Source organism: Xenopus laevis, chromosome 3S, assembly GCF_017654675.1.
Source record: "Xenopus laevis strain J_2021 chromosome 3S, Xenopus_laevis_v10.1, whole genome shotgun sequence".
In the NCBI taxonomy this organism is placed as follows: domain Eukaryota; kingdom Metazoa; phylum Chordata; class Amphibia; order Anura; family Pipidae; genus Xenopus; species Xenopus laevis.
The window spans coordinates 22571210-22585968 of record NC_054376.1 but is presented as its reverse complement, the minus strand read 5'-3'; the positions used below and the strand labels follow the sequence as shown (position 1 = coordinate 22585968).

Below are 14759 nucleotides of genomic sequence, written 5' to 3'. Positions count from 1 at the left end.
GTGCAATTAGCATCAGAATTTAATAATCAGCCCTGTAGCATCATCTTATATTAAAGACAAATCTCATTTTCTGCTTGATAATTTGAGACGACTCTTAAGCTTAGCTTCTCAACAGCTGCTCAGAGCCCACTGAGCATGTGAGTGTCGCAGACAAGTTTGAAGTCCTGGAGCATTGCTGCTATTGAGAATTAATTACAGTGTGCTCTGTTTATCCATGGGACTTTATGTGTTGTCATTCTGACCCTCTTAAATATTTTTTAGCGCCAGCTAAAATGGGTAGACAGTGATTCACTTGCTATTGGGACTGTATATGCAGAACACCCAACCACCCTATTTGTTTTTTTAGCATTGGAGGATGGGGATGGACAATAGTTCACTGGAGTTTGACAAAAATAAAATATGCATTCAAACGAAAAACCCTGCAAACACATATACATCAATGTAATGTAATATAATCTAAACAATTATTAAAAGAATGTCCATTGGGAGGCACCAAGTCTCTGTTTTTGGGATTCGGCGGAAACCTGAATCTTTCATGAAAGGATTTGGACGAATGCAAACCCTTATAATTTGAATGCAGAACAATTTGTAGCCCATTAATCATGTGGCCTAAATTCGTGTCATTAAATGGTTTGAATTTGCTTTTGACTCTGGGTGTCAGGCGAATCCAAATCCTACTGAAAAAAGATCGGATTCAGCCTAATCCCAAACCAAACCCAGGAATGTATGCAATAATATCTATTTTGTAATAATACTGATAATATTAAGGATGTTTCAATGCGGAACTCCTGCTGTAAACGTCTTGGGTTTGTTTGTGGGCATAGAACTGCTGCACATAACATGAAGGTGGTCTTAGCAGAAGTTTATCTCAGTGCAGATATATAAGGAGGGATAGGATAGGATAAGCAAGTGTCAGTTGAGGCATGAACGATTCCAGTACGTACTGCACTAGTGGTGCTGGCCCTCAGTTGACCTGGCTAGGTTCCTTAGCAACAGCAACTTTTTTTCACCGATCCGCACACACAATTTTTTTGCAGTTGGGGGCTTACTTATTATATCACCAAAAGTATCAACGTTTCTGGGGGGGTACACCCTATCAACGTTTCGGGGGGTAGACACCCGCCTTCATCAGGATAGAGAATCAAGTGCACAATCACCTTTGTACCCATAAACCCCGCCTTCTTTACCCATAATCCATAAATGCCAGGGGAATACATAATGAGCAGAGGTAAAATTAAAACCCCACTGGCAGTGAGTATATACAGTGCAACGTCACTTTTACATCCCCTGATTTTAAGTTTTCTCTAATTTTAAATTTCTATTTTGTGGTCCCACCTATATATTATCCATAATACATTTTCCATTTTCCTGATTTTCCATTTTCCTGGATTTTACACCATTTTTTTCTGGTTCCCTGAAAAACGTATAACTCATTTTTTCAAGGTGAAGTATTGTTGAAAAATCTTTCTAAAAACTTATGTATGGACATGATTTGGATTGGACATTCCAATTAAGGTTGGATGGGACTTTCTATTGCTTTAATTTGACTTTCTATTGCTACTACTGGACTTTCTTTTGCTACAATTGGACTTTTAAAAACTGACACAATGATTAAGGCTTTATTTGATGAGTAAGGATTATGGGTAAAGGAGGCGGGGTTTATGGGTATTAAGGTGATTTATGGGTATTAAGGTGATTGTTATGGGTATTAAGGTGATTATGGGTATTAAGGTGATTCAGTATCCTGATGAAGCGAGGGTGTACCCCTCCCAAAACGTTGATATCGTTGGTGACATGAGAATTGAAGACTCAAGGGATTGGCTACTGGAATAGAACTCGATCTGTCCCAAAAAGATTGTGGTTCATTCAACCTCACTCATTGCACAATAATAGTGCCCAACTGAGCATTTTTCCAATGCAGAAATGTTAACAAAGCTGGAAGGCACAGGCATTGTCTGATATAATAAATGCATTTAGGCTTGGGTCCACAGCATAGCCTTTCACATTGTTTTTATTTCATAATTGCATTACCCTTGTCTCTGCGCCCACAGATGCATCATGTGATACCAGGACCTCGGCTATGTTTAAGTGACCCTCTTGCGAAGCCAAATGGAGAGGAGTGAGAGAGCTCTGAGAGAGAGAGAGAAAAAAATCAATGATGGCACAAATTAGTTTATATAGATTATATAATCTATAATCTTTACTGTGCCCAAAATAGTGATGAGTGAATTTATAAAACCCATATAATCTATAATCTTTACTGTGCCAAAAATAGTGATGAGTGAATTTATTCGCCAGCCATGGATATGCGACAAAATTACGAATTTCACCATGTGGGTTTTTTTTGCCAAACTGCGGTGAAAATTTGATGCGAAAAAATTCAAGCGAAAAAACACCCAGTGACTTTGATGCATTTGGAGAAAGTCCCCATAAGAAAAAACACTCGTTGACTAATGCATTAGGACAAAAAAAGTCGCCATAAGAAAAAACGCCCATTGACTTTAATGCATTAGGACAAAAAAGTCAACATAAGAAAAAACGCCCATTGACTTTAATGCATTAGGACAAAAAAAAGTCGCCATAAGTATAAACGCCCATTGACTTTTAGGACAAAAAAGTGGCCATAGGAAAAAACACCCATTGACTTTAATGCATTAGAACAAAAAAGTCGCCATAAGAAAAAACGGCCTCTGACTGTAATGCATTAGGACAAAAAACTCGCCATAAGAAAAAACGGCCATTGACTTTAATGCATTTGGAGTGAGAAAAATTGTTGCGTCAGTATAAAAATGTTGCACGTAAAAATGACGCGTGTAAAAACAACCATTGACTTCGATGCGTTTCGTGGAATTTCACAGATTCACTCATTCACTACCCCCAAAATGTGTAGTGGTTCACCTGTTATGCAAATAGTTATTTAAATTGTATATACAGTAAATTATGGCCCCATGGGTCCCTATAACTCTTGGGCCCCCCTGAAACTGCAGGGTCTGCTTCTTCTGTAGTTATGCCCCTGGTGCATTGCTCTGGCTCATTTCACAAGTGCTGTTTTATTTGTTGTTTGAAACCACTTCTAAAACCATTATGAAAAGTTGTAAATGCTTGTGGTATTTTTAACAATGAACTTAATTCTGAAGCAAAACAGAGGCAACCGTACCTCTCTACCATTGGTAAGTATTGTTATGTTTTGGTAGCCAAGGATAAGTAGAGTGCACCACAAGTATGAAAGCAGCATTATTAGACGATAATAGTATATAGCCCAATGCTGTCATTGATGTCTTTTTTAACCAGGATCTAAAGCAGTTTGTGGTGTTTCTGCCAGTATTTGATGTCCCTTACCTTATTTCCTAGATGCACATTTGCCTGCTTGCTGAGTAGCAGAGTCACCATATCCCCATGGCCCTCCTGAGCGGCAAGATGCAGAGGTGTGATCCCCTGCAAGGACTGAGCATTGCATGTTGCACCAAACTGAAGGAGAGCCCGGGCCGTGTCCACTGAGCGTTGCTTAACTGCCATATGCAGAGGTGTATAGCCATTCTGTAATTAAAAAATGCTACATTATGGGCTATATTATGTTCTCCCAACATTATAACCCATGCAACATATTTTATAAATGTTAATGTTTAATCCTAACAGCTTCCACCGTGTATGAGGAACACAATCTAATGTTTTCACAGGCACTAGTTAACTTATTTTTTAATGTATTTTATTATAAATATGGTATGGGAATGGGATATGATAACCAGTAGTGCACCACAGTCTTATTCCAATGCATGCACATTCACCAGACCACCCATCACAGAAATAAAAGTTCTCATTTTATTGGAATTCGGTCAAAAACATGCATGACGTGATTCGTGCCTTGTACTTAGCCATAAGCCATAAAACTATTACATGGGTACTTCTGTCTTTAAAGGAAAAAAGCTTAGCAGGGCTAATGCTGAATTGTAGAAAAGAATAAGAGGATGTGACTGCTCAGGCACAAAACACGTCAGGCATGTTTTTAGCCAAGTTCCAATAATAATGAATAAAAGTTTTATATGATACTGGTGGTCTAGTGAATATGCACCTATTGGAATAAGACATTGGAATTCTCCACTTGCTACAGGCTCAGGGCTGTAGCACCTGGGCCAGCAACAAGTCCCAGTGAGTGAATTGGAGACTCCTTAATCCATTTTCAAAACTTTAGCGAGCTGAGGAACTGGTTATGATTTCAAGAAATGGGCTTGAGCGCCGATCCACACCTGCAGCAGTGGTTTGGCCAATATTAGTGTGACACAGATTTCTGATTATTTCTTAGTTTATTAACAATTTGGCAATAGGCCTAAACTTAAAGAAAGAGCCCCAAAAGTAAAACTATGTTTTTAGGGAGGCAAAGGACTTAAAATTATGAACAAAGGCTTACAAAACTGGATTCACTGGCTGTAGAAATAAGGAAACGGAGGAGATACACTAACAGTAATTATGTATTTATACATATAGGGTCAGTACATGAATGTCTCTCTTTACAGCACAATGCAAGAAGGGCTGGGCCAAGCCAGCAGGTGCCCTAGGTCCTCCCCCTCCACTGCGCAAAAAAGCAAGCTCCTGGGAGTATGTATGCACGCATGAATAAGCAATCTTGCTAGTGCTACCTTGGGGAGTAGGGGGTTGTGTAAAACGAACTAGCCACGTGCCTCTTCTGCCTACCCCTAGTTCCAGCCCTGATTGCAAGTGACATGATGCCAACCCCTGTGAGCTACTAGAGCAGATATGAGATGGCAAATTACCAGTGAAAGCAATAATGGAGGCAGTGACTCATTGCAAGTACAAATGTAATCACGTCTTGAGGTTTTGAGCTGATGAGCAACTTATTTATTGATCTGATTGCTATATTTGGGTTAAAAAAATTATTTTGTCCTCTTGTGCGAAACTGTCATATCGGTCACATTATATTCCTTGCTCCTGTGTATTATAAGAGTAAAGTAAGTAGTTCAAAAGATGTAGCAAAAAAATGGCTTCAACTCCCTCTTATAGACTTGTGATGCCTGAATGCATGGACTTCTCCACCTCTAGGCAAGGTATAACAAGATATGGACAGCCACCTGTTTGATTTTGACCGGAACAGTTCGGTTTTTCTTAGGGGTGTTCAGGTCCCAACTGCCTGTTCAGGTTTCAGCCTTGTGAACAATAATCTGGCCAATAACTACTGATATCAAAACCCTGCCCACATGAGGCACAAACACATCCCAAAATATCATAACCCCATCACCATATGTCATTGCTTCACCCCCAATACCATCATCCTTGTTCAGTTTTTGGGAAATCAAAGGTGGCAACCCTACCTTTAGCTAGATGTTTCTACAAGTCTGATTCAGCCTTTACAGTATGTTTATTTCATCATCATACGATTTGTATTTTTAGTATTGTTTTCTTTATGTGAAGACTTAAAGGAAAAGGAATGATGTAGCTTTTTTGAATGTTTTATGGCAGCTTTTGCCAGTCTGAATGCTGGACATGGTAGTGCAACTTAACCCCTTAAGTCATACAAATCAAATTGCTCTCATGAGGAACTAGTCAGTCTATAATCAATACAAAAATAAGTTCATTAGTGTGAGGATTTCTAAATACCGAAAATTAAAAATATCCCATTATCAGCAAACAGCTTGCCCCTTGTGCTAGTGTGTGTGCACTCACCCGCGCTGTGCAGTGTGGAGATGCCCCCTTATTCAGGAGAAGCCTCACAATGTTCAGGTGATTATGATACACGGCAACATGAAGAGGGGTCAGTCCAGTCTGTTGGAGAGAGCAAATGCACATTATACAGCTTTTCTCTAGGCAATGTGTCGTGTAGTTACTAAATAGCTTACACTGTGATTTTGGCTGCATCTTTTGATGAACTGATACATTCATGTTTCACTAACTAAGCTTGAAACTGAAGAAAAAAGCCTTCATCCCCAATATGTCACCATGATGCAGTGGTTGGCAACTGTTTTGAATTTAAGCGCCACGTGAAGGGCCAAACTTTGGGCAGCCAGTCAGTATATATATATAGAAAAATATGGATGCATCAGTTATTCAGTCATCATTTCAAGAATATCTAGGGCAGCAAATACATATTCCCTGCAAATCTTACCCCATTTACCTCACTATCTTTCAGCTGTATGTACAGTAGAAAAGCAAGTGGCCTTTCTCTTAATTCTCATCTTAACTGGCCATAAGGCTGAACCTTCTTGCCACAAATGCAAGTACATATATCAACTATATATATATATATATATATAAATATATATATATATATATATATATATATATATATATATATATATATATATATATATATATATATTCAAAAGGAAAACCACACCAACAGGTCTTTGTATGAAATAAACAAAAAAGTTTTATTGATCAATGTTTCGGCTCAACAGCTAGAGCCGTCTTCAGGAGCAAGACGGCTCTAGCTGTTGAGCCGAAACGTTGATCAATAAAACTTTTTTGTTTATTTCATACAAAGACCTGTTGGTGCGGTTTTCCTTTTGATTATTATTATTGATGTCTTTAACCAGCACAGGCATTGCCTTTTGTTTGTCTGTGTGCACCGAGTCTAAGTCTACTATATATATATATATATATATATATATATATATATATATCTATATATATATATACACATACAGGTATGGGACCTGTTATCCAGAATGCTTGGGACCTGGGTTTTTTTCACATAACAGATCTTTCTGTAATTTGGATCTTCATATCTTAAGTCTACTAGAAAATCATGTAAACATTAAATAAATCCAATAGGCCGGTTTTGCTTCAAATAAGGATTAATTATATGGATCATATGTACAAGGTACTGTTTTATTATTATAGAGAAAAAGGAAATGATTTGTAAAAATTTGGATTATTTGATTATGGAGTCTATTGGAGACATCATTTCCATAATTTCAGTTGGTTTGTGATGACCGAAACGTCGACTTACACCATTAAAGTTTTGCACATAAATCCCACGAGTGCTCCGTGTTCTTTATGCTGATATATATATCTTATACAGTGTGGGACTCGCTACCAGGAACACTGGTATCCCTGTGGACCAGGAATACCAGGTGGGCCAGGTGTCAGTGGACCCTCCTGTTGCTACACATTTGGCCTATTTCATGGTTATTACCTATTTCTATGAGAACAAAGAGGCTAAATAGATGGAATAATAGATTATATTATGTAAAAAAAGAGACTAGAAAAATAGAGGTTGAGTGAGGAGAGGAAGAGTGGGATCCTGGTCTAAGGTTTTTTGGTGGGCCCCTCGGTGTCACAGTTCAACACTGAACTATTTCCCTATAGACAAAATAACCATACAATGACAGTATTATGAAGCTAGACACAAAGTGACACAAGACAATCGTGCAGTAGTTGAAGATACAAGGGCTGTGCATGCTGTGTTAATATGTTACATGGAAGTGGTGGCACAGAACACATGCAGTGACACACGGTGCATTTTCTTACACTAGCAGCTGACAGTTGCATGCACATATCGCAGAAAACGGTAGTAGCAAGAGCTTCCAGTTCCAATAGATGGGAAAAGCAGTAGCAAAGGGAACAGCAGCAGCACAGGCTTCAAATTTCCAACACAGGTAACAAGAATTAGCACACGCTTTAATGCTCTAACAGGAAACAAGCAGTTGCACGGGATCACTGTTCAACTACAGGTAACAAGCGGCTGAATAGACGTCAATGTTCTGACACACACAGGAAACAAGCAATAGCACAGGCTTCAATATTCCGACACGGGAAACAAGCAGCAGCATAGCCGTCAATGTTATGACTCAGGAAACAAGCAGTTGCGCAGGCTTCTGGGTTCTGAAAGGGGAAAAGCTAGCAATGGAACAGGAGTGAATGTTTTGATAAACAGCAATAGAAACTTTACAGGTGTTAATGCCTTGACAGGGAAATCTAGCAGTGAAACAATTAGTCAATAAGATGCCTGGTTTTCCCCTCATAATTACTATTATATTTACTGGCACCTTTTAAGGGGTTGTCCATCTCTAAATAACTCTTTTAAGACAGGTATATTCTGAAATTATATGCCTTTGGTTTTCATTTTTTATTATTTGCGGTTTTTGAGTTATTTAGCTTTTTATTCAGCAGCTCTCCAGTTTGCAAATTCAGCAATCTGGTTGCTAGGGTCCAGATTACCCTAGCAACTATGCACTGATTTGAATAAGAGACTGGAGTATTCAAGGGGACCCGTCACCCAAGAACATTATTCATAATCCTATTTTTTCACATCAGTCAAGCAAAATGAACTTTAATAACACTATGTAAATTATTTAAATCTTGTTTCCTCCAGTCTGGGAACTCATAATTACAGCGAGCAGGCAGGAGCCATTTGTGGACACAATTTGTGGACACAATTTCTAGGAAGTGCTGAAAGGAAAGTGAAAGTAATTGTCTGCCCTGCCTCTATGCCCAGGGCATAGAGGAGGGGCAGACAATATTTGATTGACAGCTAAGATGTTTAGATGATCTTACAACAACTATGAATGCTTTAATAAAAAATAGAAATTGGATTTCATGTTTAATTTGAAAAGGACTTTTATTATACAGATTTTTGTGTCTGGGTGACAGTTCCACTTTGAAAGGAGAGGCCCTGAATAGAAAGATAAGTAATAAAAAGTAGAAATAACAATATATTTGTAGCCTTACATCTTTTTTAGATGGGGTCAGTGGCCCCCATTTGAAAGCTGGAAAGAGTCAGAAGAAGAAGGCCAATAATTTAAAAAAACTCTAAAAAATAAATAATAAAAACCAATTGAAAGAGGCTAAGAATCAGCCACTCTATAACAAATTTACACCGGCCCACAGCCTCCGTCATGAAATTAATAATAATCGCACAGCCAGAAAAGTGCGATCAGGATCATTCACTCCCGGAGATGGAATTGCGCAGCAATAGACACGTACTGGCGCGTAGTGATGCGCTGCTGAAGATGTTACTGGCATGTAGTGTAGCTCTGCCTGGTAGTCATTATAGGGACTGGCTAATAATTAAATAAGAACCATTTTGTGATGTCGCTCTGACCATTTTCCTCACTTAGCGGCGGCGCAACTTCACTAGACATTTTGTCATTTTTAGCAGACTGCAGCAGTTGGGGGAAATGACCAGCAGATGGAGCTGTTGTTTCAAATTCATTATAATAGAAGTTAAAAACTTCTAATGTCTTGAAAACTCTTGAAAAAAAATTATATAAATTGGAAAAGTGCCTAGATTTATTTTTGCATTTATTTGCCTTGAGGGTTACATTGGCTTTAATGCTTTGACACAGAAATGGGCAGTGGCACGGAGGCTGAATGAATTGAGGTGGAAACAATCAGTGCTGTTAGGGTAAATGCTCTGACATAGGAAATCTAGCAGGACTGTGTTATCATCATGAATATCCAGTGAGGGAAATGAGATAGGAAATCTAGCAGGACTGTTTTATAATTATGAATATCCAGTGAGGGAAATGAGATAAGAAATCTAGCAGGACTGTGTTATCATAATGAACATACAGTGAGGGAAATGAGATAGGAAATCTAGCAGGACTGTGTTATAATTATGAATATCCAGTGAGGGAAATGAGATAATAAATCTAGAAGGACTGTGTTATCATAATGAACATACAGTGAGGGAAATGACACAGGCACACAGGGCAGAAAGTCACCTTGCCGGCACTGTTGGGATGAGCCTCTCTCTCCAGCAGAATTTCGGCTATTTGTATCTTTCCATATTTGGCAGCAACATGGAGAGGAGTGAATCCTTTCTGAGAACAGAGAAGGAGAGTGTGAGTAAGAAGGAAGGAAGTAAGAAGGAAGCTTCCAAGTTACTGTTTGTGCCATATTTTCTGCCATGGCAACATAATAAAATAAAGGCTCATGGGGGTCATCTGAAAATAAAGAAAAAGCACAGAGGAAAGCAAAAACAAACCCCTTAGCTTCATTTAAAAATGCATTTGAGTCCAGGTTCTGGCTGCACTCTGCACTTAAAAGTGCACTTAAAGGAACAGTAAAATCAAAAAGTGAAATTGTTTTAAAGTAATAAAAATATAACGCAGTGTTACCCTGCACTGGTAAAACTGCTGTGTTTGAGATAGCAGATAAGCTCTGTAGTAGAACATAATGGTGTTATCTGTTATCTACTATTTAACCTGTGCCATATAGCCTTTTTTCAATTTACGCCATTGCTACACAGCAGCTTGTTTATATAAACTATAGTAGTGTTTCTGAAGTAAACACATCAGTTTTACCAGTGCAGGGCAACAGTACATATTTTCATTACATTAAAACAATTTGGTTTTTGGGTGTTACTGTTCCTTTAAGAGTAGAGCCAATGGGTGCAAGGCGGACCTGTCTTTTCTACCATGGGGCAGTTTGGGGATGGGAAGGGGAACGTCTACACGCTTTCCCCACACCCATCAAAAATAAATAAAGATTGTGTAAATAAGTAAAGGGAAACAAATCAGGACTGTGAGTTTTTAGCAGGGGAATGTTGGGGCGGTTGTACCTTGGTCATGGAGGTGTGTGCTGCTTGGTTATCCAAGAGGAGCTCTGCAGTTTCAGTGTGTCCCCCACGGGCAGTAAGGTGCAGAGGTGTGTGACCTGCTGTAGTTGGGGGATCAGGGTGAGCTCCACTAGCAAGCAGCAAACGCACCATTTCCAAGTGACCGGAGCGGGCAGCACAGTGAAGCGGTGTCTGGTCATCCTGCAATGGAAAAAAGGGAGAAAGAGTAATAACCTGTAAGTGGGGGGTTGGGGGAATGGCACTTGCATAGGCATTAAATCCTTTTCCTAGACACTTTAGGAATCATTTACTGATGTTTTCCCCTGCCCTTTTGTTAGCACATCTAAATTGCCTGAATGATGCACAAGTTATGGGGCAGGAGCAGGAATGTGACATGCAGTGGTGTAACTATAGAGAAAGTTTCCTCTATAGCTGAAAAGAACCCCCCCTTCCCCAGCCGCGCTCTTACCTGTGGTGAGGTATTGGAGCACCAGTCGGCACGGAGTGGGGAAATTGGAGGGGTGGGTTAGCAGAGTCTGTGTGGGGGAGTGGGCGGGTGGGAAGATAGAGATCGGAGTGTGCTGGGCCCCTCTGAAGATTTTTTTGCAGGGAGACCAGGGTACCCTTTCGTTACATTACTGTCTACATGCCCCCCCCCACCCACCTCTTATAGCAGTGTTCCCCAACCAGTACCTCGTGAGCAACATGTTGCTTACCAGCCCCTTGGATGTTGCTCCCAGTAGTCTCAAGCAGGTGATTATTTTTGAATTTCCGGCTTAGAGGCAAGTTTAAGTTGCATAAAAATGAGTAAAAAAGGTTGGAGACCCCTGTATTTTTAACTTTGCACTCGGCACCACTGTTATTAAATGATCCTTTCTTAGTATCCAGCTGCTGGTTTGTGAGATTCCTTATTTACAGTTTGTGAGCATTTAATATCTTGCCCCGCAGCAATCAGTGTCATTTTAATGTCTTACAGCAATAATTTTGTTTTGATCAATGAACAGGCTTAAAGGAAAACTATACCCTCAAAATGAATATTTAAAGGACAAGGAAAGTTAAACTAAAGAAGTATCTAGAAATGTTGTACACAGCCCTTTAGCAGTGTCTCCGAAGATGCCCCAGTAGCTCCCCATCTTCTTTTCTACTGATTCACTGCACATGCTCTGTGCTGCTGTCACTTACTGAGCTTAGGGACCCACTCAAAATATATTAGTACACATAGAATAGAAATGTCACAATATAAGGCTGATTAGTAATTAATATGGATAACTGCTACATGGCAGAAACAGAAACTAGTGCAACTACCATCAGAATTTCCAACCTAATTTTCTGCTTGATAATTTGCTGACGACCCCTAAGCTTAGTTTCTCAACAGCTGCTCAGAGCCCACTGAGCATGTGAGTGTCACAGACACTTTCTAAGATGGTGACCCCCTGTGACAAGTTTGAAGTCCTGGATCATTGCTGCTATTGACAAGCTGAAACTTTAGGCTGGTGCAATAAGTTCAGTATATAAAACATTGCAGTTTTAACAAAATTTATGTGTAGGGTTTAGTTCTCCTTTAAGCAACAGATTTATATCATATTAAGTGACATATTAAAGAATCTTACCAAACCGGAATATATATATTTAAGTAAATATTGCCCTTTTAAATCTCTTGCCTTGAATCGCCATTTGTTGTTTGTTTGTGTGCACAGTGAATCATACGATCCCAGGGGCGGCCCTTGTTTTTAAAAATACCAATTTTCTATTTATGATTACCCAATGGCACATACTACTAGAAAAGTACATTATTATGAAACATGGTTTGTTTACATGAAGCAGGATTTTACATATGAGCTGTTTTATGCAATATCTTTTTATTGAGACCTACATTGTTATGCGGTATAGTTTTTCTTTAAAAACTGTATTGTATTTCCTTCATGATAGCATTTTTGGCACTTTTTTCAGGAATCCCCGAGTGCAATGGAAAGAACGCTTAAGTACCTCAAATAGCCTAATTAAGGTGCAAATAGCCTCACATAGCGGGTGGAGCCAGTAAGACACTGGGAAAAAAAACCCAGTGGACCCCCACCCAAAAATGCTTCCTGATACCCACTGTCTGCAAGGAACTTCGGGCACTTCATCCATTCCCAGTTGTGGCCACAAAAAAAAATAGCGTCTGTGGGTGGTTGTGTCCGAGTCCAGTTTGAATAATTTGTGACTGGGGTCCACATTACATCATACACACCAGACTTTTAAATGATTTTTAGAATTACAATCCAAGTCACCCAAAAGTAACTCGAAATCTGCTGGATAATTTTTATAACCGTAAAGGGGGTGGTTCACCTTCTCTAATAATCTTCTGGAAAAAAGGGGTTCTTCACAATTATGCTACAGAAATTCAAGGCTTCCTGATACCTGCACATTAAATTCTCTAGAGGGGGTTTTCTTTGGTTGGTTTGTTTATAAAGTTGAAAACAGCTTGACAAACTTCAGTCAGTGTCTGAGAAGTACAACAGTCAGTGATGTCAACTAACTCCATCACATAAAAGTGGTCCAATGATTCAATCTTGAATGATTTCAAACCCAATTCCTCTTCACCATTAATGCTAATATGAAATAAATTCTCAAACATGCAATCAGTATTATCCTGTCTACATGAGGTTGGTTCTCTGAGAGCTATGCCACTTTGTTTTATCCCTCGCTTTAAACATATCCTAACTGCCATCTCACCTTTGCTCTTGCATTGACTTTTGCTTTGTTTTGGATTAAAAATTCTGCAACATCCGTATGAGCTGCTCTCGCTGCCATGTGAAGGGGGGTTTCCACTTTCTGTAACACAGCAACAAAATCTGGATCAGGTTATGTTACCACCTCTTGTTCTTACCAGTCATTCTAATGACGAAGTGCTGAGCACGTTCATAAATACTTAAATTCATTTCTTTCAAGACATGCAAAAGCTACTGAGGTTAATTGGTTGTGATATAATATTGTGTTCATGTGTAGGATTTAGAATAAGTAGGCTGAGATTATTTAGGGTAAGGCCACACTGTGCGTTTTCAAAAGTCGCCTGAAGTTTCCTCGTGAGGCAACTTTGGGCGACTTCGGAAAACGAATCGCCCCATGTGATTAGCACCGGCATTTTTTCATTTTAGCCAGCGCAGAGTCAGGGAAGGCGTTTGGGGAGATTGGTCGCCGCAAAGAAGAGGCGACCAAATCTCCCCAAAACGGCCATTGTGGCCTAACCCTTAAAGGGGTTGTTTACCTTTAAATGAACTTTTAGTATGATGTAGAGACTGATATCCTGAGAAGATTTGTAATTGGTTTTCATTGTTTATTATTTGCAGTTTTAGCTTTTTATTCAGCAGCTCTCCAGTTTGCAATTTCAGTTATTTGGTTGCTAGGGTCCAAATTACTCTAGCAAACATGCATTGATTTGAATAAGAGACTGGAATATGAATAGGAGAGGTTCTGAATAGAAACATGAGTAATAAAAAGTAACAATAATGAAAACGTGTAGCCTTATAGCGCATTTGAGATGGGGTCGGTGACCCCCCATTTGAAAGCTGTAAAATGGAAATATATATACAGGTATGGGACCTGTTATCCAGAATGCCTGGGGTTTTCCAGATAACTGAAAAATTGATCTTCATAGCTTAAGTCTGCTAGAAAATCATGTAAACATTAAATAAACCCAATAAGTTGTTTTTTCTTCCAATAAGGATAAATAATATCTTAGTTGGGATCAAGTACAAGCTACTGTCTTATTATTACAGAGAAAAAATAAATCATTTTTAAAAGTTTGGATTATTTGGATAAAATGGAATCTATGGGAGACGGTCTTTCTGTAATTTGGAGCTTTCTGTATAACGAATCCCATACCTGCACACACACACACACACATATATATATATATATATATATATATATATATATATATATATATATGTATATAGCCTATGGGGACCTCCTAGAACCTATAGCCAGTATTTGGCTAAATTTTTAGATCGATCGATTTAATAGTTCGATTCAAATGATTTCTAAGATCCATCAAAAGATTTGAATTCGATCTAAATCAGCTAAATTCACTCAAAAAAAAAAACTTTGACTAACTTTCACAATTCGATTGTCAAATTTCGAAGTTTTACCACTTCGAAATTCGACCCTTAGTAAATGTGCCCCTTAAAAAGGATATAATGCCCTGGTGCTAACAGAAGTATTATATAGAATTTGCAAAAATGCTGTTGCAATCTAGGGGCTTTTG

At 38.9% G+C, this 14759-nt stretch overlaps 1 protein-coding gene across 6 annotated transcripts in view; it reads right to left on the bottom strand.

Moving 5' to 3' along the window:
• The window catches only part of ank1.S (ankyrin 1 S homeolog), a 146591-nt gene that overhangs the window by 58050 nt on the left and 73782 nt on the right, over positions 1-14759 (bottom strand). For all 6 annotated transcript variants that reach the window (XM_041587435.1, XM_041587432.1, XM_041587430.1 and 3 more), the window contains 6 exons: positions 13229-13327; positions 10517-10714; positions 9678-9776; positions 5677-5775; positions 3340-3537; positions 2032-2130 (listed from right to left, as the gene is read on the bottom strand). In XM_041587435.1, the coding sequence (XP_041443369.1) occupies positions 2032-2130; positions 3340-3537; positions 5677-5775; positions 9678-9776; positions 10517-10714; positions 13229-13327 (792 nt within the window). The remainder of the gene's footprint in view (positions 1-2031; positions 2131-3339; positions 3538-5676; positions 5776-9677; positions 9777-10516; positions 10715-13228; positions 13328-14759) is intronic.